The sequence below is a fragment of the Branchiostoma floridae genome, chromosome 9 (assembly GCF_000003815.2).
Source record: "Branchiostoma floridae strain S238N-H82 chromosome 9, Bfl_VNyyK, whole genome shotgun sequence".
Lineage (NCBI taxonomy): Eukaryota > Metazoa > Chordata > Leptocardii > Amphioxiformes > Branchiostomatidae > Branchiostoma > Branchiostoma floridae.
This window is the reverse complement of record NC_049987.1, coordinates 12,610,118-12,635,948: the sequence shown is the minus strand read 5'-3', so window position 1 is coordinate 12,635,948 and position 25,831 is coordinate 12,610,118. Positions and strand designations below refer to the sequence as shown.

Below are 25,831 nucleotides of genomic sequence, written 5' to 3'. Positions count from 1 at the left end.
ACTAAGTACAGTGTAGAAAGATGATCTGACATTTTAGTTTTAAGTTGTATTTTAGCATTTTGCACGAGGCGCATCAATGATGTCATACTGGCTGGAAGTGCGGCTCTTTTTTATGATGCAATCCTGAAGAGGCAGCCCCTTGATATTCCTGTCACATAGTAGTTCATCTCCCCAGTGACATCTTGGCAGATGTGGGAAGATCCACCAGTATTGGCTGCGGAGACAAGATCTTGCTCCTGGGGAATTGGTTCACCTGTCTTCTCTTCGGAGGTCTAAATGTCTTCTACGGAAGGTCAAGTGAAGGTTGTCGGCACTGGGGATTTAGAGTTATTTTCCAGGCCGTGCAGTTGCCGAAGAATGCTGTGATATGTCATGGAAATTGCCAAGTTTGATATCTTGTGTGCATTTATGTTTTATGTAACTGTCCTCCCAAAGCATTGGGTATTGGATACCTGATTTGGTGACCAAATAGATATGTAATAGAATCTGCATCTTCCCAACAAAGTTTGTGACCACCAGAATTGTCCAATATCTGGAAGGAAATGTCAGGATTGAATCAAAGCTTAGTTAACATTGTTCTTGAAAAGAAAATCCTGGGCTGCCTCTGCCCTGTATTGCTGGAACAAAGCCTAATTTCTTGACAGTGGAGTCTAATTCCAATCTTTGCTGATAGTGATTTTCAATGTTCTAATCAAGCTTTAGATTGTTCCCCTTTGTAATGTGGATGGGCCTTGGCAGCCACCTGACATAAACAGCCAACAGAAAGGCAAATTGCTTGATACGTCATTTGATACTGATAGACTTCCATTTCTGTTGCTCAGTGCAGGGGAAAACCTGTCATTCTTGGGTTTTGCATCTGATCAATTGGTCCTTCATAATCCAAACCCTCCTTAGCCAAACCATAGATCATTCAAGGACATGGCTCTGCTAATAGATTTACTAATACCTGTAATTTGATTGCTAAATGTCGTGTATCAAACTGGCATACGTTTGACTTTTCCATTTCTACTAATCATTGAGCACTTCAGATGTGACATCACCACTCGAGATTTCCCAGCAATCCCTGAACCACATGACCCCGATACATGAGGCCATATAATCCCATCACAGGCATTAGCAGCCTCTGGGGTAGCAGTGATATAATTATCAGCTAGTACCAGCTTGAGAGAAAGACAAGCTGATTTATTACATCGTGGATTATCAATTTCTTTTGTCAATATATGCTTGCTTTTTAGACTGTTCTTTGACTATTGGCGATTTTCTTGAAGACATGTGTGACACCTGGATCTGACTGGCGCTGCTGGATCATCAATCATTTCACAACTGTTCCATCACTCCGTCATTGACATTGATTGAGAACTGATACAGAATACATACATGTGTGCAGCAGGGCTGCAGACATCAGAGAGGAGAAAATGCATTTCTTGCAATACGCCTTTCGCAATACACATTCCAGATGGCTGGCTGCGAGCGATATGCCCATAGACTTATCTTTACCAATGCAGCATCTGGTTAGACATTGAAACTGTGCTGTGTCTTCTGCAGTTTGAAAGGAAGGTACTAGGTATGAGAGAAGTATCACAGTTTTCTAACTATGGCTGTTTCCACTCTTGAAATGCAGCTGCTGGCAAAAGAAGCAAGTCAGCTGACCGGCCTACTTCAGCAGGAAAGGGCACTGCACGCCACACTTCACCTGTGCCAAGGTTACCCGGGCAACCAGGTGGGTTTCCATGGCAACCAGCTGAAGGTAGGAAACATTTGGCAAAATATTGTTTGAATCCTGGTGATGGAAAGGTGATGGTGATGGTAAGAGCAAGATAGGAACTTATTAGTCCTATTTAAACTTAGACTCTGTTGGTTCAAAATATAGTTTCAACATCAGATTCATTTCTTACCATTTTTCATTGATACATACATTATTAACATCATATGATAGTATTATTTGCCATCTTTTAACAATGAGTTGTCATTAACTGATTTGATCATGTTGAGTTCTCTAACATTGCATGGCATTATGGTGAAAGCATGGTTTTGCCTGGTTCTGTTGCTGGGGCGCTAACTAACGTGCATGTTGCATGGCGGCGGTGATTTGCAGTGTCGGCGGTAAGGTCTCGGGATGAACGGTTTGATGCTGTCCGAGCACGTCAGGAACAGATGCGCCAAAAGCTTGGTAGGCAGTCACGGCAACTGTGTAGTTGTTAACGCATTGTGATTGCAGTTTTGTGTGCATGTTATGTCATGTTTCAATTCTGTCATGTATAACTCATGTTTGCTAATTCCATTTCTTTTTATAAAAAGATAATTTTTTCATGCCAGGTTTAGAATGGTATGGATTAAAAATGACATTGACTAATCCAATAATCATTTAAACTTTTTTTTATTAAAATAACTGTGACAACATTATGCATCCCTCAGATGATGCTCATGCAAATCACTCTTTGGTTAACATTCTCCTTTAAATGTGGAACCTTTCCCAAGCATGTGGAAACCTAGGAGTTTAGCTGGCTGAGATGTCCTCAAGCCACACAATTATCTAGCTTTTCAACCCATTGGTCTAGAGGTTATTGGTTTTCCTCCAAATTTAGCCTGACAAACATTCCACATTGGGTAATGGAATGACCAACCACTAGAAAATTGGATGGGCGAGTCCCAAACTCCAGCCTGTTTGTGGGGAATTGGTTTGAATGAAAAGGTCTGTACAATGGTCAGGAGAAAATTTGTAGATATTTTTCGACATCCCAATGGCTAATTTCCCCCCACTTTGTTATGTATATCAAATTTTGGATAATTTTTTCTGCCTTTGTGCTGATCAAAGATGTGAGATACATGTAGCTGTCTTTCCACAGAAACGGATCTTTGAAAGTGTGACTCTAATCTTTGTATGCAACTTGATGGAACGATATTAAACACATTTATTACATTGATAATTGAGTGATGTTTGAAAGAAAAGTCTTTTCTCTGTGAATATGTGAAAAGGTATCTCTATGCAGTTGAGGATTATTTCTTAAGTACTGTACATTTATCATGATCAGCCCCATCTGCATTTATATGTCCACGCCGTTCATGGATAATTATGATTGAAGCAATCCTCTAGAAACTGACAGTGTTGTGTGTACATGTGTATAGCTCTCGATGCAGCAGCACTGAGAGAAAAAGAGGATCGGGCCCGCATGCTACGGGATCAACAGCTGGAGGAACGCAGACGGAAAATGGCCGACAGCCGCCTTAAATACGAGCAGCGCCACCAGCACGTGGAGGAGCGCCGTGCCGAGCGCTTGCAAGAGGAAATGGTGAGAATGAGAGCCGTCTGGGTACGTGTCACTTCCTTCTCTTCTCGGCTGTTGGTGCCGACGGGTTGAGCACCCAGGTGGTGGTGCTGAAGGAACGTGTCGGGCACCTCATCCCGCGGGGGGGCGGGGGGTCCTGGGGCACTCAGGGGGGACCTCGTCACCGTACAAGTATCATGCAAATTTCAGAAAGTAAACTCTACTCATTAATGAACAAAGTATTTCGTCAGCGAAATGCCCGACCAAGGGACAGGCAGTCGGAGCAAAGCCTTTTGTTTTTAGTTCAGGGGATGTCCTGAGTAACCGTGTTAACAGACGACATGATAGATAGCTTCAAAAGTTTACAGCTCATTAGTGTACAAGATTGAATCACGAGTTAATTAAGATTCACAGGACTTTTAATCGAGATTTAATCACGATCAAAACGCGTGGGAAGGGAATATAATCGAAATCTGTACTGTATTACTGTAGCAGAAGAGGATATTGTTAGCCATTAGAAAAGCCCACATTGAGCAAATGGAAGAACCTGCCACCACACTTCTTGAAAGAGTAGGGGTATAGGCAATGGTGGGATTGCACAAACCAATCAGATTTGTGTATTTACAGCTTGTATTGTGAACTAAGAGTACAAAAGAGGTGTGGTTGCTAAGGTGGCGGTTTATCAGGTAATGGAATCAGATTTAGGCTTTGGTCTCCTGCTTTAGCAGTATCAACCTTGGTTTCAGAATTGAAAGAAAAAAGTATCAGACTCAGAGGAAAAGTATCATGTTATAATGATGTAGATTGCAGTTATATGTGCATTGCTTTTGATTGATGCCTTTTGAATGAACATAAGAAAAAAAAGGTTTTATAAGCAGTCATGATTTATCATTTAGCCAATTTCTGTGTGGTGGACCAAAATTGCTGGAGTAAATGGCGAATTCAACCTGGATGGGTGTTCTTGAAACAGAAGTGTTGAAAGAAGAGAAACGGTGACAGAAGTCTTAAAAGATTCCATCCTTTGTCAGAGAGGATGTCAGATATCGTCCATGAGATCTAGAATTTGATTTGAGAACTGTTACAAAGCAATATTGATATGCTTTCTGGTTAACAAAAGTAACAATGAGGTAGAAATACCCAGTAAGAATCTGACTTCCCAGAGTCTCCCTCTCCTGAGTGCTGTGGGACCACCCATTTTGCCCCCCTCCCCCTTGCCATCGCTTCACCAGCTTCACAACGCACATTCACAACTTGGGCCCGCTGGTCCGCTTTCACTATCCAGGCTTGCACGCTTTTGGCTGGCTGCATGCGCCACCTTTCCTGTGCTTCGCATGGCTTTGCACTGTGCATGCTCAAAACACTGACTGTGTGGTGTGCTAACGTGGTGAAGGGTGTAGCATTGTGTGAAGGAACATGCCAATGGGTTACAGATGTAAGACCAGCCACAATGTTGCCATGGTCAAAATAAGCTGTGTGCATTGCCATGGTCAAAAAGTTCTCACTTTTATTACATCATGATTGAAATGAGATGTTCGCAAACAGTTTTTTTTTTCATTGGATTTCCAATGTGCAGTTTTGTAAGTTGAGTTAAGAAATTGTCCCAGGAATCTGACGAAATTTATCGCAAAAGCCACCTACTGCGTACACTTACATAGACAATAAAGAATCATTATCCTTAACTGTGACAATTCATTGGTACAAACTCCATGAGTGGCTATCCACCATTGGTGCGTTTAACTGTCACTACATTGGCCATGTAATAGAAACGGTTATACAGAAGCCATCTATAGATCCAAGGCTTCTATTATAGTAGTACCATTCTCAAAATTGAGTCAAATTGGTAAATTGTCCATTCTATTTTATGGCCTATAAACTCTTGGCTGACTGGTGATAGATGCATGAATCTATCGTATGGTACATCATGAACATGTTGTTCCAGTCCCTTTAGTAATGCTGTGGCTGGTCTTACAAAGCTAACTAGTCCATTTGATTGTTCCTTCCATCACTGTAGTAATTACTAGTATTAAATATTTTTAACAAGCTGAGTACCAGTGTTTGCCTGACATTCAAGCCTGTACCTTTTATTGTTTGTTTAACATATTCATGTGATTAAAAGGAGACACTATGGGAAGTCTTCGTCCTTGAAAGGCAGGTGAAAGTATGGGTTAAAAGCAACCAGGCTTGAGATGTTAGTCTGAAACACTGGTCCTCATTCCTCACACCTGTCATTGCACATGAAGCATTCAACCTTGTAGAAGGTGACTGTGACATACATAAATGTTAAAATTGTCTGAAAATGTTTTGCTATCAGCAGTCAAATTTATGCAGTCATCAAAGGCATATGGGTGCTGCATCATAAAAGTAGCAATAAAGTGATTAACCAAATTACATACATTTATACTAGGCACATTTTGGACCTCAATTTTGTATAGGGCTAGAGTTGTTACATGGCATGTCATAAAGCTGAAATAGGTCTCTGAATCTGAAATTGTCCAAAAGAAAAACAAGAGTTGTATTAGGTACTTGTACATGTACATGTTGTAATGTGTGACAATCATTTTTGTGTTTTTGTCATACCAAAATGAACACACTAGTATGTAAGTCTAGATTTTCCAAAATGCATCGTCTCCATTCTCCAGACAAAGCAAAGGTTGCAACAAACAATTTTTAGGTCAAGCTATTTATCTGTAGACAACGGAAGAAAATCACAATTTCACATGATAATTTCTTGAGTATGTTACACAGTCAGCCTTTTACAAAAACATGTGCATACCCCCTCACTCTCAACAGAATCTGATTTGTAAGTGTTATAAAGAGAACAGATTGTGTTGAAAGTGAGTTGTGGTGTAGGGCGAATATGGGAGCTCTCACCAAGACTAGCTACAGGTGTGGGTTGCATGTTGCTACATGTTACATGTGTAGATTAGATATAGTTTACAAATGTAGCAACACAGCATGGTGTAACAATCAACACTGACAATGCATGTTGTCAGCTTGATGTGGTTTTGTTAGTTGGAACTAATCCATACTTTTGTTGTGTTTTAACCAGTCTTGTTATTTTCCATTGCACTAATATATCCCATCATACCATCTAACCGGCATGGTCCTGGCTAAACCAGGTTTGACCTTTGACCTTACAATGGTGCATTAGACACGTTTCGAATGCTTGATATTCTCTATTTGCTGATATTAAAATTACTTAATGATTGCATTTTGTGAGTTTTGTGATAATACGATTTGCAGACTTTAATGTTGACTAAAGTAGTATAGTTGTTTTTTGGATGTTTTTTTCTTAAACTTGTTTTGATGTAACTAAAGAGTTTACCTAACAAGAACAAACTAATATGATATAACCTCTCAACAGGTAATTTCTACTTGTAGTCAACCGTTAGACTAACCCTGAACTTTGGCTTTCCACCACCAGGAGCGACGTGAAGCTGCACTAAAGAAAACAGACGAAGGTTACCAGAGAGCGCAGGCACAACAACAACAACAACAGCAGCAGCAACAACAACAGTCGCAGCAGCAGAAGCGATGGTCATGGGGTTCAAATGTCACCAGCCCCCAGCTGTCTGCTCTCTTTGGAGCCTCTCCTCCAGGTTGGTACCAACCAATCAGTGTCTTTGTTGGATGGTGATTGACAGCTGGTGTGAGGATGCAGGAAGGCACTGTCAGTGTTTTCACCCTGGGGTTGTAGTTTATAATTACTGTAAGCACATAAACGTGGTGTTTCTTCCTGGGAAGTGGTGGGTACCATGCTCTTACAGAACTGGACCATCACTGCTGTTCATCACATTTTTAGCTTCTGGTTCAAAAACTCTTAGGCAGATGTTGGAGGACAATTTCTTTTATATACAGTCATGAAGACATAGAAGTAACATACATAGAAGTGGTAGATAATTTGTAGTAATGTAAAGGATATGCCAGAAACAATTATAACTTTAAGCTGAAGACGATAACATGAAAAAGGATGGCTTGTGTAAGACTACCAAGATGCAGAAAAACAAGTTTCTTAAACTAAATGTTTGCATGGAGGAATGGTTAGCTTAGGCTTTACTAGTTAAGTGTGCACTTGCCTCTTGACTTCTGTAGCTTCTTCTATGGTGTTCCTTCTTCATTCTATGTAAATGTTACTCCATTCAGAGATTGTAATCCATGTACAAATGTCATGTCATATTCTGTATACTGTAAGTCCATACTTTGTTTTTGTTCACATGGTACACCCATCAGTAGATCTCCTTGGGTAAGCACTTTCAACATGTAGTATGCAACAGATTTGATACCTTACCATGAGCAACACTGAGACAACGATTCCCTATTTTTTTGGCTATTTCTACAATTGACAGAAAACAACTTACTGTAGTCATATGCTCTCCTCTTTGCCACGAAAGCACAATGTACCTCATCAGGACTGTACATAATGTACTGAGATTCACTACACACGTGTACGTGGAAGATACAGGAATGGCCGAGTGTGAAATGAACATGAAATGTTAAATCAGAGTCAACCGTCCCATATTTTGGAGACAATTAAAATACTTCATACCCCTTCCCCACCCCACCCTAACATCAGCGTTCATTGATAAGAGTATTGGCAACCCATACGCTTTTCCTGGTGCGCTTAGCCGCTTCACAACCACAGTCATGTGATCTTACTGCATTCTTCATAAGCAATAGTTTGACAAAGTTGTCTTGTGCATTGCTGGCACAGCATACTGTGGTGTCTGTGCTTGTCCTACATGTACTCTAAATGCTGAAACATGCCAGTTTAATACTTCTGCCACTGCTGTTGTAAATTGTTCAGTATCAACTATATGTCCATGTACCTAAGTTCATGCTGCAATTGTGCTATAGAGCCACTGCCATCCATACATGTCTGTGCCATATTAGCAAGTACTGTAAATGCATTTAAGTTCGCGGGGATTTAATTTCGCGGTAGCGGGAAAAGGGACTTTTCGCGGTGGATTTAAGTTCGCGGTAACACCATGGACTGCAATCTCATACCATAATAGAAAAATGTTCGCGGTGGTTTTAAGTTCGCGGTAAAGTGGTCACCGCGAAAACCGTGAACATTAATCCACCGCGAACATTTCTGCATTTACAGTATCCTGCGCTGACTCTGCAATGTTGGGAGTGTCCACATTTTTTGCTACATGTTCATTTAATAGTAGTGTGATACATGTTTGTGTTATTTTTGTTTTGTTTCATTATTTGTCCTTCAATTTTCATGTTTTGCCCCAATGTTGCCAGCCAATTCCTTGCAACTTTTTGTGCAAAAATGCCAGCAAACCCTGAACCTCACTGGTCCCAACTTAACTCCCTTGCCCAGTCACAATATCCTACAACCTGTTAAATGTGTCCCAAGGGCAAAGATGAGCCATCATTCACCTGAGCTCTGGTGATTAGAACAACCATGTCAAAGGTCACTCTCTCCTGGCATCTGCTTGGGTGTTAGTGACCTTGTTTCACCTTCACATGTAGACGGAAGGACGAAGGTGACCCGATATGACCTTTGGCCTGTGCCGATCTTATGTCCCATTAGCTAATGGAAAAGAACAGCTGTTTCCTGCCAAGAGGTCAACGTCCTCCATGAACCTCTCGGCGCGAGCAGAAGCCATAACCAAACGTCTGTCTACGTCCACGACCAGCCTGTCCCAGCGCAGTGCACCCTCCTCTCTAACGTCACCTGGTAAGTGATCCGGCCAATGACTAACTGTGAGGCCTGCCCCCCTCCCCCTTACTGTTCTGCCCACCTCCCTTCCCGTGCTGGCATTCACCTGTAGTTCCTTGTGGTGTTGTGTGTTTCCTGAACTAAAAGCTGATTCCCTCTGATCCCGTGGAGTAATCATCATAACAAATGTCTTCCCACATCAAGAAGTGATCAAACAATCACCATGCCTGTCTTCTGTGGTGTCTTGTCCTCCAAGAGTGGTATTGTCCATGTCCATGTTTGTCCCGTAACATTCCCTTAAATGCTGCTCTGTGTGTGAATCTCAGCCCCAATCCCATCTTGTAATCCTAACCAATTCAGGTAGAAGCTATTTCACCAGTATTCATTGTGTTAAGCTGCAAACCTTTACATTGAGCATATTTGCAATGTCTAATAGAGACATACATGTACATTCACCATTTAACAAACACATCAGTTATAACAAAATTAATGAACAATCAAATTTTCAAAATACATGTACCAATTCAACACCTTTGGGTATTTATTGATTGCATAGATCATGACACATTCATATATTCATCCCAGTGTGAGTCAATCAACAAATCTGATGCCTCTCTCTGTCATCGAGAGATTTTCTGTCATAGATTTTGCCAGAGAGGCAGATATGTTTAAGGATGACCTATCTTTCTAAGGGAGTGAAACCTCAGCCAGCATACCCAAACATTTCCCTTGGGAGAATAACAGCGTTGTTCTGCAACATTTATGAATGTAACAATTACGTTTGGTCTACGCAGACAGACTGGCACCACCCTCGAAATCCCAGTATTTCTACCTGTCATAAATCAGACACATGACATGTTAATGGAAGATTATTTTGTAAAGGTAGTTTCAGTAAAGCCCTGGTAATTTCTCTGGTTGCACGTAATGATCATGCCCAATGTCTGTGTCTGCACCATTTTCTTTAAACCCTTGTTTGTGTAGTAATCAGCCTGTCTTGTCCTGAATTGAATATAAGCACCTGTATATCTGTTCTGCTTGTAGAAGCTTTGATACATACCAGCTTGCTTTGCTGCCTCATGATGTCTTCCATGTATCATTGTACATGTACATGTATATGTGCTGATAGTCCATGAAAACATGGTGAAATTCTGTAAGAAACCTGTGATCATTGAGGCAACATTTGCAGCTTTACAAGGAAAGATATAGCTACAGTGACAATGGGAAGATACAATTTACTATAATTATTTTGAACAAATAATCACTATTCATGACACTTTGAATGATATTTGACCTTGAAATATTTATAATGGTGCATGAAAATTTAACCTCAATATGAATGAGTCCCATTTGTGTTTATGTTCAATGTTTGTTTGATCCATGATGTGGCCTGTAACCCTTGACCCTCATGTAACCCCACACCAATACTGCATGGGTATTGTGAAATCTTTGTGTATTGCTGTTCCCAATCTGTCTTTGACTGAAATTTGAGCATGAACTAACCTTCAATCTCTTAGTGCATGGACTGAACAAATTCACTTGCTAATCTCCTCTAGGTGACCTCCCTAGTGATCCCGTGACCTTAAACCTGGTTGAACTTTAACCTTGGTTGAACTCTTGTACCTTTAACCCCAGCTGGTGGGATGGTGTGTACCTGCATGTACTCAAATATATTTTCTTCCCACTGACCAGCTTTTTACCCATCTCCATATACACTGATGTTCCATTCACTTTCGACTAATTTTTTTTCCATTCTAACTCCTGACCAGCTTTTCTTCTTGACTAGCAAGATGTCTTTACCTTGAACCTGTATGAAGCATGAACTCACTCCAACTGTAGAGCTGTAGTTAATATTTGCATTGTGTTAGTCCAAATGTGTGTGTATGTGCCTCGTAGACTCCTGGGTGATTCTTGTATCTATAGTCTAACACGTAGTCACCATCAACTTGAAGAACGTCAACTTCTGACTCCTTATTTCTCTTAGAGTTGTGATCCTAAACTTACTTCTTTCTGCTTGCTTAGGAAGCAAACATCTCTGTGCTATGCACCCATCTATGTACCCCAAACTGTTTTCGTTAACCTCAAGGGACTGTATACTGTATGAAAGCATTAGAGCTCAATGTCCAAACTATATTGAATGTGAATTTGTGATTCTTGTAGTACATAGATGATCAAATCATTCTCCTGGCCATGAAATATACATATGTGGTAGATGTTAGCCATTTAAAGCAGCTTGATTGTCTGCACTGTGGAATGTAGCCTTCAGGGCGTTGTACTAGTAAAAAATAGTCAGTCAGGCCTTAAATTGCACAAAGGGAATGCTGCTATTATATTGTACATGTATTTAAAAGATGTTTCCATCTGTCTTGTCATACATGTAGCCTGTCTTATCACAGTTGTGCTTCTGCTCCAGAGTATCGTTCTCGAGTATTATACTTCTGTTCTTGAGGTTGCTGTCTTGACATGTCAGTTACAGCTGTCTATCTCTAATGTTGTGAATGACTTCTTTTCTGCATCTTGAGTCAGAGAATTTAAGGTACTTAAACAATTTGGACCTTAAATGCTGTTGACCGTAAATGCTGTTATGATAGTTGCCATAGCATTTTGAAATTTGGACTGTCTTGCAGGAAGAACAATTTGTGCAACCTTTACTTACATTTCAAAGTTTTGTTGCATCATATCACGTGTCCAGGTCCCCTGAGTGCCTTGTGTGACTGTTGTACATGTATGTTTGCGTATGTGTGTGTTTGGTTGTCTGAATCCTGTCTATCAAGCCCAAGCTTGCTGCTTTCCTCTCTCCATGCTGGTAAGTTCTGCCATCGGAACATGATTCCATTCAAGGGTTTGTTTTCTGCTTCTGCATATCCATGCCAAAGAAAACATTTTTTGCAAACCTCATGCATGTACCTTACTGTTTATTTGCTGGCCTACGAGTATATCTATTTGACCTTCCACCTATACTTCATGCAAAGCTTTGGAGAACTTTCCTAAGAAATCTGTTAAGTGCTGACAAAAAGTTAAGAAGCAAATAAGATTAACATATCAGACTTTCAATATGCAAAGTCCTGAGTGAAAGTAAAAGGTAATTGTATACCTAAATTGAATCTGGCAGTCTTCTGCTACATGTACATGTACATGTACACTGTAGCCCCTTCCATATCCCCCTTGGCTCTCTGGTAAGTGCTGTCACTGTTGTTCTGTCCAGTTCTGCATGCTTGCATGTCTTCTTCACTGGGTTCTGTCTCAACTAACAAACTAACCTTACTTATTGTTGAAACCTAACTGAGGTTCTTAAGCTTAACTTAACACTGTAAGGGTTTAAGGAGAATTAATCTGAAAACTTTAAACTTACCTTCTGTTTCATTATTTTCTTTATATCAATTTTGTTCAACCTGATACAGATAAAGGAATGTCATTTATTATACCAATTGGCTAACAACTGATTTAATGCAACTGATTCAATGGGATAGATACTGAAAGATGTAAGTATACTCTATAGAGTATTCATGTAGGAAGGGCAAGGCTTGGAACAGAGGAATGCTGAATGATCAAAGTGAGGTCAGACTGGACATGCCAGCAAGCTTTCAATATTTTTCAAGCATTAAAGACATTTAGCTTCAACAATCGCAGACAGGTTGAAACTATGTAACAATCTGAGTCGACAACAAGGCTACATGTAACGTTATGTCACAAATTGTAAACCAATATTCTGATAAATATGGTCCAAAAACACTTTGTGTATTTTGAAAAGATCATTTGGAAATTAAAGTAGGCTTCTGTGACCTTGCCAGTTTAGTTCCAAGCCTTGCCATAGATGTAGCTATGATCCTCAGGTAGGTTTCAGCGTGGTGCTGTGGTCTGTCCACATCTCTGTAGTAGTGTGCTGTCTGCTCTCTGTCCTGTCCAGCCCGGGTAAGTCCACCCAGTACTTCATTACTCTTTACACTCGATAGGCGGGGAAGCCCTCAGACCCAGCCAGCGGTCCTTGTCGGCCGTTAATCTGTCGGCACGAGCGGAGGCGGTCACAAAACGATTGTTTTCACCCAAATCACCGACAAGTGAGGCGTCGCCTTCACCCAGCAAGCCAGGTAGGTATTGTGTGTGTCAGTCCAGACTAACAGGTTTGACTGAGTTTTCCTAACAGTTTTATCAGCTTAGAAAGCAGTCTCGTTGGGGTGAGGAGCCACTATGTGTTTGAACTGTTCTTTGTCAGATTTAACTGGTGCATTGGAGCCGTTAACAGGCCATGTCTTTTCACAGTGTGACACAGACACAGAAGTTCATCCTCCGCTAAAATCTGGAATTTTGTTAAAAGTTTATTCTATTTCATTTTGCTTTCCAGCTTCTTCTGACTAATTTGTTATTTTACTCACTAATATGTTTCTCCTCTTGGGGTTATTTCTTTGTTTGATGAGCTTTTGGAGTGGTTTCTTACAATGTATATACTGGTACTCAATAACAGTAGTTAATGTAAATTGAAAATTTGTGTGGTAGACCAAAAGAAATCATTAGGACGACTTAAGAATTATGATGGACATACACATGTAGAAAGTTCCTACATGACTGAAATACTGTATCCATATTATAGCTGGTTCAAGAACAGATATTTTGCAGCATGAAAAGGTTTTGCTGTTTCCTTTACCAGGTTGTTGCAGATCAATTTCGTAAATCTACACCAAACTAACATTGTCCATAGTCAGACTCAAAGTAAACAGATAAGGTACAATTATATTGATTAAATGTAATATGTAGATTTGTATATAGTTACATGATATGGCTTTCTGGCACTTTATTGCAAGCAGATTTCTCTCATTTTTTCCCTGTCACAGGTCCTGGAATCAATGTGACAGTTATTCACCTGTCATTTTATTGTAAATCTGAAGAGTTAGATAACTTATCACACTTAAACTAACTTATTGCACTTAAACTGACAGGGCATGCTCAGATGCCAAGACATACTGTTATGATAAGAAATATTGAATGAAGGTGACTGTATTCCTGTTATTTCTGTGATGTGACCAACTGATGCAGATTCGATGTTTGATGAAGACCATGTACATGTACTACACCATACAGGTTGTAAGCACAATTTCACAACTTTGTCTTGCTGATCATGATCTCACTTGATCCCTGATTTTCAGTCATCGTGGCTGCTGATCAAGGAAGATGGAGTGATGATTTCAGGTTTCATTTAAACATTTGTTAAATTATGTGCAGTTGTTAAAACAGTTTGAGTGGTAACATTTTTATGATGCTGTGATGTTGTCCGTTCACAGCTTCTCGTCCCAGATCCAGCCAATCAGACCACTCCATTTCCAGCCTGTCACCACGGCGGGACTTCCGCAGACCCACGTCCACCGGCGCGGGCCGGGCACGCACGCCCATGCGGTCCCGCAGCTCGGACAGACTCCGGATGAGCAGCGCTCCCCCCGCTGCAGGAAAGGAGCGAGCAGAAGGAGACACAGATGGTGACAAGGAAAACCAAGCTAAGGCCAAACCGCCTGAGAAGGTAGGGAGAGGCACACTAGTTAGATTAGAGGCAAAAGAAATTTCCATGCAATTATATATTACATGAAGTTTTATAAGAGTGAGGCAATACTTGTGCAAACTGATTTTGATTGTCCCATTTACTATCAAGACTTGTGCATTGTACTTTCTGAGATCAATTTGCATTGTGACATGTAAGGTAATGTTGTGTTATCTATCAGTGATGCTGCCAGCAAATGTATATAGGAAAGTCAATCTGCAAACTTGTTTTTGACACTGATGCTTTATTGTTACCATGAACTCATGTGGACTGCCATGTCTTTGTCTTCAGTCTACGCCCAAGAGAACACCATCCCCAGGGGTGAAGCGGACCCCCTCCCCTGCTGCAGCCAAACCCCCACCCTCCCCAAGGAATGCCTCCACGGCCGCGGCCAAGCCTCCACCCGCCCCGCGCCAGTCCAGCCCGGCTACAACACCCGGATCGGCCGGCAAAAGACCGCCCTCTCCTGCGTCAGCAGCTAATAAGAGACCGCCCTCCCCCGCTGCTGCCGGGAGCAAGCGCGCCCCGTCACCAGCCAGCACGCGGGCGAGACCACCTTCACCTGGCGCCGCTGCCAAGCCCAAACCAGCTCCCAAGGAGAAAACACCATCACCGACGAAGGAGATAAAGAAACCACTTGTACCTGTGAAGTCCCCACCTCCCACCATAGAAGTCACTGCACAGCCAGACAAGGAACCGGTGAAGCCACAGGTGAAGCCAGCCACAGAGACAAAACCAGAAGAACCTAAAGCAGCTGAACCTGAAGAAAAGCCTGCAGAAGTGGTGGAGAAACCACCTGAGCCAGAAGAGAAACCAGCAGCACCAATTGAACCAGAGGCAAAACCACCTGTTACTGAGCCAGCTGAACCACCAAAACCAGCTGAACCAGCTAAAACAGCAGAGTCAACTAAAGCAGCTGAACCAGCTAAACCAGTTGAGCCAGCTAAACCAACGGAACAGGCAAAACCAACAGAACCTGCTAAACCAGCGGAGCCTGCTAAAGCACCTGAGCCTGCGAAACCAGCTGAAAAGCCAGCTGAAAAACCAGCTGAAAAGCCTGCTGCACCAGGTAATTTGAATTGATAACACATTTGAGGAGCTACATGTAAAAGAAGTGTCTTATTCAAATCCACTATTTAACATTAGTTTGTTTGAGGCAAAATAGTACTAGGGTTGAATAACAAGTATAGCCTTATTGTTGCCTTGCTTTTGAAGTTATTGTGTTTTCAACCACCAGCTGAAGATAAGGGCAAGGCAGTGCTGACAGATGAAGAGGCAGCGAAGGCCGCCCTGGCGGAGAGACGACGTATGGTCCGCGAGCAGCGTGAGCGCGAGGCTGAGCTGGAGAGACAGCGGCAGGAGGAGGAGAAACGCCAGGCAGAGGAGGAGGAAAAGAGAAGACTTGAGGAGGAGGTAAGTGTTTAGGAATAAAGGGCTAAGTTAATTCACATTCAAAAGGCAATTTTTTAAATGTAAACTTTGATAATGAAAAGAAATTATTGCGCCCAGCTTTGAGTTGTGTACCAGTAAGTACAGTGTACCACCAATCGGGTCCAAAATACTGGAACTCTGGTGTACTGGTACTGTACTGATGACTGGTCAGGCCCACTCAGTGGGTGGCCATTTTGACAGATACGGGGCTTGAAATCCTTTTTTCTGCATACCATACCTGCACTGGTGCAGGTAACATTGAAATTTACCTGCACCATACAAGTTTTACCTGCACCACTCTGAACTTAAGAATTATGAATCGTTGAATTATGAATTGTTCAAGAACCATGCATTGCTATTTTTTTCTTTCATACTTTATCAATGCAGCTAATAACAATCCATACACACATACAACATAGGACTGTCATTTATGTATAAAACCCAGTACATGGACCAGTGCAGGTTAGGTGCAGGTAGACACCAGAAATACCTACACAGCTCCAATTTTGCCTGCACTAACCTGCATATGCAGGTGGTATTTCGAGCCCTGCAGATAGAATTACCATGAAATTACCGTGACAATGCACTTAGGTCACATCTGTACTCTCCTGCAGTACAGTACCTAAACCCATGTACCTGTGCGTTAAATTTGTAGATAGCTCTGACCAAACTAATGAATTGTACTTTACTGTATAGGCAAGAATCGAGGAAGAGCAGCGCCGCCTAGCAGAGGAGTATAAAAAGGCAGAGGAAGAGCGGCTGAGAAAAGCTATCGAGGAAGCAGAGAAACAAAAACAAGAGGAAGAAGAGAAACAGAAAGAGCTTGAGAGACAGGTGAGTGGGATGGTGTTTCAAGTACAATTTATAGCAGAGGACAGGGCTATGCACCAATGTTTGACTTGCCCAGACAATAACAAGGAATAATGTTAACCATTTGAGTAATAGGTCACTGCTTTCAATGGCCAACTGGAGGTCATAATTTTCGGAGGTGACTATTTTGATCTGTTTATGCTTGTGTTGCCACCCAATCAGAGAGAAGAGGAGGAGCGTAAGGCCCGAGAGGAAGCAGAAAAACGCCAGCGAGAGTTGGAGGAGCGCTTGGCAAAGGAGGAACAGGAGCGGCAGGAGAGGAAGAAGGTGTGATGGATGTATCTTTACATTAGTCGGCTCATGATACACGTGTATACTCAACATTGCCAGTATTTACCTTGGAGTAGAGTGTTTCAATTCTGAGAAGAACGATGAATGCAAATATCGTGAAGCATCATTCATCATGACCACACCAGGGCTGTTGTGATGTACATTTGTAATTACTATAAGTTAAAAGTAATAATTGTTTCTTTCCTGCAGAGATTAGAGATGATCATGTCAAGAACAAGAAAGAGTGGAACCCCAGGCAAGGTGAGGAACATCAATATGCAGTTTTGCAGGCTATGATTGTTTTTGTGTACCGAAAGTGGATAAGTTTGGTTCTTTCTGCATGTTATATCCATCATGATATTTGAGTAGTGTGTAACTGCCCCACTTTTGTGCCCAGGATAAGGGAGAGAAGTCTGAGTCGGCTGGAGATGCCGGTTCAGAAAGTCCCACCAAGGAGCCCTCTCAGGGAACAGAGGATGTTGTTAAGGAAACTGTAGATAGAGGAAGAGCTGAGGGAGAAAGTGAAAAGGAGGAGAGTGAAAGTGAGGGTCCAGCAGCCATGCCAGAGGGCGACGCGGGGCAGGGGAAGAGTTTGTTTGACGAGCTCGCAGAAATGGGTGGGCCTGAGAGTCAGGAATCAGGTGCTGCCGGGGTGCAGCAGGGGTCTGCTGAAGACAGGTCAGTTTGTTACCTTCAGTCTGTTAAAGACTTAGTCAAGCATTTATGGCAATACAGGCATTGTTATGTTGGTCTGTGCATTTGTTTTTTGCAAGTATGTACTTGTTGTTTGACATGTACAGTAGTTTGCATCTTTGTAAAGAGTCCTGACCTGTGCTGTTTGCTGTTTTCCCCAGTGCTGAGCAGCCCGACATCACAGATCAGGTCCTGGTACAGCTCGGGCTGACACCAGAAGCACCAGCGCCTGCCAGTGAGCCTGCAACAGGCCAGGGAGTCGGCGACTTCGAGGAGCTTATTTCCCTAGATAGCAGTAATGTACAGCACGTTCAAGCCCCCCATCAGAATGGGTCCACGGTCCATGATCTTATAGACATTGGAGACGGTCACAAGACTAGCCAATTAGATGGAGGAGATATCATAGAACCTGACAACCAGCCTATAATAGCATTCGTCAACGGAGACATTAAGAAACCTGTACAGGAGAACGTTAATGGTAAGTAATATCAGGTAATGTGGCAGCATTGGTGTCAATTTTAAAAAAGAAAACAACTCTTGCACACATGGTTTCATTGTCATGTCACACTTGTGGCAGAACCCACCTTCAATCCTTTATGGTACCCAGTGAGATCAGTTCAGCCATGACCATTTCTGGTTTTCCTGTCGTGAAATTGTCATCACTTACAAGAAACTCGGTGAAAGGTGATGGTTCGACTGTGTTTCATCCTCACCTTGTTTAATGCTATAAAAAGTATTATGCAAATCTTCACATCATTGTGCAAGACTTCAGATAAGACCATGTAAATTTGAATACACCTTTGATATTCTCCAGTGCTCAAGTCCAAATTATTGAGCTTTAGATATCATCTATTAATTGAACTCTGTGTGGCCTGAGTCTAAATTACGACAGCCTTACAGGAGTACAAATAGCAAGCAACTGCACAAGTGCAGCAATGATGCCATGAAATTGCTGTTGTATTGTCATTGTGGCAAGCTGGTTCGTAGCACATTGATATCCAGCAAACTGCGCCTGTACTCCAACCAGTATGCCTGTTAGATATCAGGTTCCCTGAGTCATGTTGTAGACCTCTCCTTGTAGCCTGTCTGACTCTCCCTTCTCCCCCTGCAGACCTGCTCTGACTGTAGCCATGCACTGCTCCACCAGGAACCACCTCACTCCTCATCACCACTTGTTGCAGTCTGTGTAGTCTTGTAGCTGTGGTGTAGGCCTCTCCACGGAAAAACTGTGCTTCACTCGTAGTCTGAAACACCAGCCATCCCGGCACTGTCAACACCTGCTGAGTGTCCTTCTAGTGTGTCTGGGAACCAGCTTACATGGCCAAACAGCTTCAAGCTGGCAGTAGATAGATGACTGTTGTCTGCTAGAGAAGCAGTGTTAGAGATGTTTTTTTTTTGTGCTATGACCTTCTCAGACTCTTTTTACTCTAGTACTGCCCTGTATATCCTACAAGCAGGAAAGACTAAAGCAGAAGTTTTGAAGTGTTTTTATTCCTCCAGCAAGTTAGTCAACCTGTACAATCAACATGACATAGATTTTATGAGATCATACCTCAAGTTTGTTTGCTGTACAAACCAAATTTGCAGCACCATTTTTTTCGGGGCAATGTGGCAAATATTTAGGTCTTGATGTTGTTTGTGCAGCAGAGGATTTTGTAGACCAAGTTGAAGGGGAGCTGTGGAGACAAGCGGAAACGATCATGGATGCCCGGAAGGTCGGAGTTCAAGATGTGATGAACGATGATGGGGTCGGCATTGAACATGAAGAAGGGGAAGAGGGACAGATCTGGCAGATGGTTGAGAACCAAGCGAGCACAGAATCTTCTGTTTGAGGCTAACAGTTTTACCAGGCATGTCTTAAGCGTACGCCATATTTTTACTTGGTTTGCAAAGAAACAGGCTCTATCTGCCACAAAAAAACATAGGACCAGGGCTGTGGTAAAATAAAGCTATACCCCGTGTGTGGTTTGCAATTTGGATTTGCCCAAAGTTGGGACATCAATGGCTTTACTCACATGTCACTTGGATATCAAGAATTTTTTCCTTATTTATTTCATGGAAATTACATATTATATAATGTGTAAACCAAGCAAGGATATTTGTGTAGGTTACAAGATATGCCTGGAAAGGAAGCCACAGTTTGCGATATTTGTGTTGTTACGTGTAATTATATTCTGTGTATACATGTACCATTAGCCATTTATATATGATTTTCTGCGATATTTGCTGCTTGTAAGACAAAGGAATCTCTAGAATTTGGCTGTTTCAACATCGATTTTGAGGCAAGAGAAGGGTAATTTTGTATGGTCTTGTATTGACTTTGTCTCTCCTTTCAAATGTTTTCTGGCCAAGGCACGTGTCATGCTCTCTCTTTTAATATTATTGATTCAGGTAGGGTTTTCCATTGAAAACTACCTACAGCTGTCCCTCATCTTTTTATCAATATGGAATGGTTTTAATCCATATTGTAGAAATGTGTATCGTTGCTTGTTGTTAACCCTGCAACCCACAATGCTTTTGTGTTGCAAAATGAAGGATGATTTTAGCATAACAGCACAAAAGATACTGGTCCAGTAGTAAACAATCATTCCTCGGATTCACATGTCAAGTAGCACTAACGAAGAAACTGACTAACTACTTAGGATTATTAACAATGCTGTACAAATTAGTTTTAAGTCTGTTTCTTTTTAATCTGTTCTGAATTGTCCAGAATGAAGTTTGGCCATTCAGTACATGTATGTTGCAAATTGTCAATCTTTTAATTTCTCATGTGCTTTTATTACTTTGCAGTGTTTTAACCACAGACAATGGAAGGATTGGTATCAATGCCAAAATTGTCTTGCTTTTTGTGTTCTGTGATAGGTTGACACACCCTGCAAATGTTGATATAATTGTATAAGTCTTCAAAAACTGTTTCTTTGGTCAGAATGCTACATTTTGGCTTCTAACATAAAGTCTGTAATTCAATTTTTATTTAATGTCGCAAGACTTGAAATTCAAACTGAAATGGTTGCAATATTAGAATCCATAAGAAATGAATACCAAGTTCATCAGGTACTATAGTATGTCTTATTAAGTTGAAATCACTCTCATAGATGTAGGAAAGAATAACTTCAATCAGGATTGTGGAAAGCATACTAGATGACTGCTGCAGTGATTAGCAAACTCTTAACAGAAATCACGAAATTGTAGGCTGCTTGAAGCTTGTATCTGTAAATGAAATATAAACCTTGATAATGTATCATTGGGCATAGCACAGCAGGTTCATTTCTATGGATGAAAGGTGGGGTGGTTGTCAAGCTAACAGTTTGCTCTATATATTGTGAAGCCAGTATCGTAGCTATGCTGTCCTGTAGACAACATGCTAAGCATTTCAACAGTTGGCCTATACTTGTAGTCTGTACAGCACACAGTAGATACCTGTATACTAGGTGGGAGGGTAGGGGGATTGCGAGCTGGCAGTATGTAACTTGGGGTATCAAAGGGACGAGCCAGGCTGAAGGGGAAACGTTTTGTACATTGGGCTACAGCTACGCACTCGAGCAGCAGCCACTGTTGTGTGAGGAGTAACTCTGTAACTGTAGCAAAGGAAGAAAAAAAACAGATAATGTATGTATAAATAGAGCAGAATGACAGAGCTACAGTTAAGAAGCATCAACAATGCATGAATTTGTAGCACAGCTATATGATCGGTATATGACAAAATATAACATAATGAAATGATTAGTTTCCTCAAAAGCTTGACAACGAATAAAAAAACAAGATGAAGATGAATAAAGAAAATACTAGTACTTGTTTCTGCTGTGGGACAACAAAGAATGTGCCAAGTTGCTGTTGCCATGGCATTTGACATGTTTTCTCAATAGTCAGGTAGATGACATTGTATCCAACCTAGTGGAAAAATATCACAGTGTGCAACCTACCTAGAGCTTGTCTGTTTGTAACAGCTGGTTTATGTTGTGACTGTCATGTACCACAACAAACCGTCAACTATGTTTGTTTGAAACCCACTGTGTAACGATATATGCTTTGTACCAAATATGTTGTGATACGTTAAAAAAAACTGTTATTCTTTTGAATACTTAACGTGACAGCGTTTCTTCTTATATTAATGCCTGGAGTGAATTTTTCCTACACGGCGACTCTGTAGCCAGTTTAATTAGCTCATCACACGTTACAAGTCTGTGTACTTCGATAATAAAGCCATTCCATTTTAAAAGTTTAGGAGAGCGGATGATCTAAAACATTTAAGTTGGCCGTTTTTATCTACTAGCCTGAGACCCGGTCTTGTTATTATGTTCACCCTCTCAGCCGTCAATGTATCGACGGTTAAAATTTGATGTGATGGTATTGGATTATCTTTCCCCTGCGTTTTTCATTTCGGTTTTGATACAAGTCTCAGTTCCTCAGATGTAAAGAACATGGACGCGTCACATCTAGAATAAACGCAACAACAAAGTTGGTCTTTTATGTTTTTATTTTTAACGCGTCTGACCAACAAACGGATAATGAGCCTGTCGCACAGGCAAATGTAAAAGTACCGATGTTTCGGTTGCAATTACCCCGCAATTAGAAAGTTAATGAAGGCGTTTTGGTAGATGAGAGCCCCCTCCTAACTTACAAAATGGAATAGCACATGAAGAATACTTGATATTCCAATCATTATTTGAACAACTCTGAAGAAGAGTATCCCGGTTCAAGTCAATTAATGTGTGTCACTTCGGACAGAAACAAGAAGGATTTCTCTTTTGTTTCTAGCTGTGTGTCTTAAATGTGTGAACGCGATTTTACTCTTTCTACTGGTCGGGGAACGCCATGTGGCAGCGTTTTGACACGTGACTAGCGCAATGTAGACTAGTGGTGTTGCTATGGCAACAAGCTATAACCTATGTGGACATAAGTACACTAGCAGTCCAGTATACAGATGTGATTCACTCACGTCTAGAAATTGAACTTAAAAAGATAAGTGTCAATATCTATATTGAGTATCTCCTTCTTTTACATGTTTAACTGTTGCCATTTGTGGCCCCGGAAATCTCGATGTACATATTCCATTTGCTACCTGACGCTCCCATGGAATGAATAGACATTTGAAGAGACGATAAATGCAGAGGAAAGTACTGAACTGATGATCACGCTGTGTTAACACAAGGAGGTTAAAAATCTTTTTTTAAACCTCCTTGGTTAACAGCAAAAGGATGGCTTCTTGAGCAGGGCACCTATTGTTAGCATGACGTCACCTGAAAGCTGACGTCATGTGCGCATGTCAGACACTGTACAGACTTGTCGTGTGCTATTTATGTCAGGCCGTCCTGATGAACGTACAATAAAAACCTAATTTCAGTGGATAAGTTGTCTGGCTGGTTCTTTCAGTGTTTCAACTCAATCATATACGAGGCGTATTTATTATATGTCTTACATGTAGTCTTATAAAGGGGTTGAGGAAACTAGTCATGCGGAGATTCCGAGCGAGCGACAACAAACCAATGAAATAAAGTAAAGGAATTGTAGTATTCACAGCATAGTTTCCAATACTATACCATATATGATATCACACTATGTTTGTGGGTAGGGGTGGGTATCGGTATAGAAAGTTCGGGTCCGGACCTAGACCTGATTGTGAAAACTTGTGAATAGGCGATACTCAAAATAATGGCCCATTACCTTACAAAGGAATCTGGTTGAGTATCCGACTTTCAATTTCACTGGCCTTTGAAAATCCTATCTTCATGTAAACAACGCCAACTGCTGACTGTAGAAACGATTATACATTGAACTCTACTTAGCTCTTTCTTTTTTCTTTGACCGGTAAGCCCAAAAACGTGTGAACATCTGTCGGTATAATTTCAGGTTCGTTTTTTTTACCGGTCCAAGATGGAAACCTACCTTAATACCGGTCCCCGGCCCACCCCTAGTTGCGGGGGTTATACACTGGCTGTAAGGTACACAATTTGATTACTAGAGTGGATTCACTTGCAGTTAACTTGACTCTAAATGTCAATCATACACGTACAAGAGGTTGGTTGTGCTTCAAAAGAATCTAACTTTTTATCCAAAGTACGTAGATGAGGTAAGAATGGGTCATTGACCTTTATGCACGGCCACGTGACTGATCAAGGGTTTGTTTATAGACGTACGGTGCAAAGATAAAGCTCTACCGGTCGTTCTTACCTCCAGGTGTCGCCTGTGCATATGGTACTAGTATGTCTTTTCCTTTTATTTACTATCCTAGCTTGTATGTTGCCGGCAATATTCCGTGTGCTGTTCATCAGTGATTCTAGGCTTGATACTTCGAAACGGAGAGGTGTTGTCAGTTCTGTTTTTCATCCCTAGCCCTAAAATTGTTGTGCGTTTATCAGTTAGCATGCAAATTACAAGTTCATTATCGTTGAAGATCGTCCTTCGTTTGACTTAGATTTCCTTATGAATAGCCGTGAATTATTAATAATACATCCGCTGGTATCGATAAAATGGTATTTTTGCCTCGTACAGGGAACATGGCGTCGCTACAGGTGGTTTGGGTGGGCGTGGCACTGACCTTTGTCCTCTGTAACGTCAGTCTTGTGGAAGGCCTGGGGACTCGTGAAAACCCACTCCATGAGGAACACGGAGCCCCATTGGACAAGACGAACCCGAATTTACATCGGAAGCAGCCTGGCGCTCAGCACAATCATGACGCTGACAGAGATGACCCCATGACTGAAGACGGAGCTAGAGTTAGAGACGAGATCACTACAACCAGGTTTGATGACGACTGCCCCAATGGGTGCTCGTGTAGTTTTTCCACCGTTGTGTGCTTTGGCGTCCTGGACTCGATCCCGAAATTCCCTCCAGATACCACCCGATTAGTTCTTTACTACAACAACTTCACACGCGTCCCGTCGAACGCTTTCCCCAACCTAGACAAGCTTGAGTATCTTATGATGCCTTTTGGCAAAGTGGGATATATTGAAAGTAACGCCTTCAGTGGTTTGGGCTCCGTGATGTTGCTCAATTTGAGCACAAACTCCATCGACTCTCTCATCAGCACCGCATTCACGGGATTAGACAACCTGCAGACGCTCGACCTGGTCGCCAACAAAATAGACTCTATTGCTGACGGAGCCTTCGAACCGCTGAAAAACCTGAAGTTCCTACTGATAACACCCGTGTCCTCCCAGTATCCGTATAACGCCTTCAACAGTTTGGTCAATCTCGAAACCTTGTACGTCCAGGACGGCAGATTTGCCGCCGTTCCTGGCTACGCCTTCTCGACAATGAAGAAGTTATCAACTCTCATCATGGCAGACAACCCGAACCTGTCTGCGATCCATCCAGACGCATTCGCCCCCGGCACGCTGAATGAGTCACTGACAAGCATAGACCTTGACCATTGTAACCTTCGCGAGATCCCGTCACAAATGTTCCGCTTTGTTCAGTCTCTTCAGTCGTATACCATATCCAACAACCCGATCGGCCAGGTTGATGACAATGCTTTCGCAAACCTGCCAAATTTGCAGTATCTTAACTTGGAGGGACTTGGCTTGGCAGTTCTGTCCAAAGGTGCTTTCAGCGGTCTTGACAGCATTCAGAGTATCAACATGCAAGAGAACAACCTTGTTACCCTCACTCCGGACCATTTCAGCAGCCATGTCCAGACGCTGAAGACCATGTATTTGCTGGACAACCCGTGGCACTGTGACTGTGACCTGTGGCGCTTCAACAGATGGCTGCACACCGAGACTAACATCACCGTGTACCAGTCACTGATATGTGCGAGCCCAGAACAGCTCAAAGGCCAACAACTCGACAAGATCACTGCAGCTCAGGCAGGTTGTCATTAAGCTCAGGCACACGTGAAGTGGAACTATGGAGCAAAACAAAACTATTCGACTCACTTATTAATTGTCGACGAGCTCATCTGCTTTTCTATAAGAATACTGCCAGGCTAAAGTCATTGAGCAAGACATATCACTGTTCGTACTAGACTCGCAAAATTGGGTTGTCTTCTGATTGGACACTCTGTCCACACTGCATCAGTTGAATATTGTTATGAATATCATAAAAATCTAGCACAGCTTGTAGCAGCAAGTCATCAGAAAACAAAACACATTCAATTGTAGCTTG

At 41.8% G+C, this 25,831-nt stretch overlaps 2 protein-coding genes across 12 annotated transcripts in view; both read left to right on the top strand.

Moving 5' to 3' along the window:
- The window catches only part of LOC118423199 (MAP7 domain-containing protein 1-like), a 41,146-nt gene extending 18,075 nt beyond the window's left edge, over positions 1–23,071 (top strand). For 2 of the 11 annotated variants that reach the window (XM_035831231.1, XM_035831241.1), the window contains exons 2-16: positions 1,622–1,747; positions 2,096–2,170; positions 3,127–3,311; positions 6,691–6,865; positions 8,809–8,955; positions 12,888–13,022; positions 14,211–14,443; positions 14,753–15,530; positions 15,699–15,874; positions 16,589–16,726; positions 16,925–17,029; positions 17,243–17,293; positions 17,430–17,710; positions 17,887–18,203; positions 19,370–23,071. In XM_035831231.1, the coding sequence (XP_035687124.1) occupies positions 1,622–1,747; positions 2,096–2,170; positions 3,127–3,311; positions 6,691–6,865; positions 8,809–8,955; positions 12,888–13,022; positions 14,211–14,443; positions 14,753–15,530; positions 15,699–15,874; positions 16,589–16,726; positions 16,925–17,029; positions 17,243–17,293; positions 17,430–17,710; positions 17,887–18,203; positions 19,370–19,557 (3,110 nt within the window). In that variant the 3' untranslated portion in view covers positions 19,558–23,071. Of the gene's footprint in view, positions 1–1,621; positions 1,748–2,095; positions 2,171–3,126; positions 3,312–6,690; positions 6,866–8,808; positions 8,956–12,887; positions 13,023–14,210; positions 14,444–14,752; positions 15,531–15,698; positions 15,875–16,588; positions 16,727–16,924; positions 17,030–17,242; positions 17,294–17,429; positions 17,711–17,886; positions 18,204–18,836 lie in introns of all 11 variants that reach the window. The other 9 variants (XM_035831236.1, XM_035831242.1, XM_035831233.1 and 6 more) reach the window with 8 other exon arrangements.
- Positions 23,072–24,222: 1,151 nt separating this feature from the next.
- On the top strand, positions 24,223–25,548 carry LOC118422159 (carboxypeptidase N subunit 2-like). Its single transcript, XM_035829676.1, has one exon. It carries the CDS (start codon positions 24,223–24,225, stop codon positions 25,546–25,548), a length of 1,326 nt encoding a protein of 441 aa, XP_035685569.1.
- The last annotated feature ends 283 nt before the right edge of the window (positions 25,549–25,831 follow it).

Coding starts and splice junctions, on each gene's coding strand:
- LOC118422159 (XM_035829676.1), top strand. CDS start 24,223: ATGGCGTCGCTACAGGTGGTTTGGGTGGGCGTGGCACTGACCTTTGTC.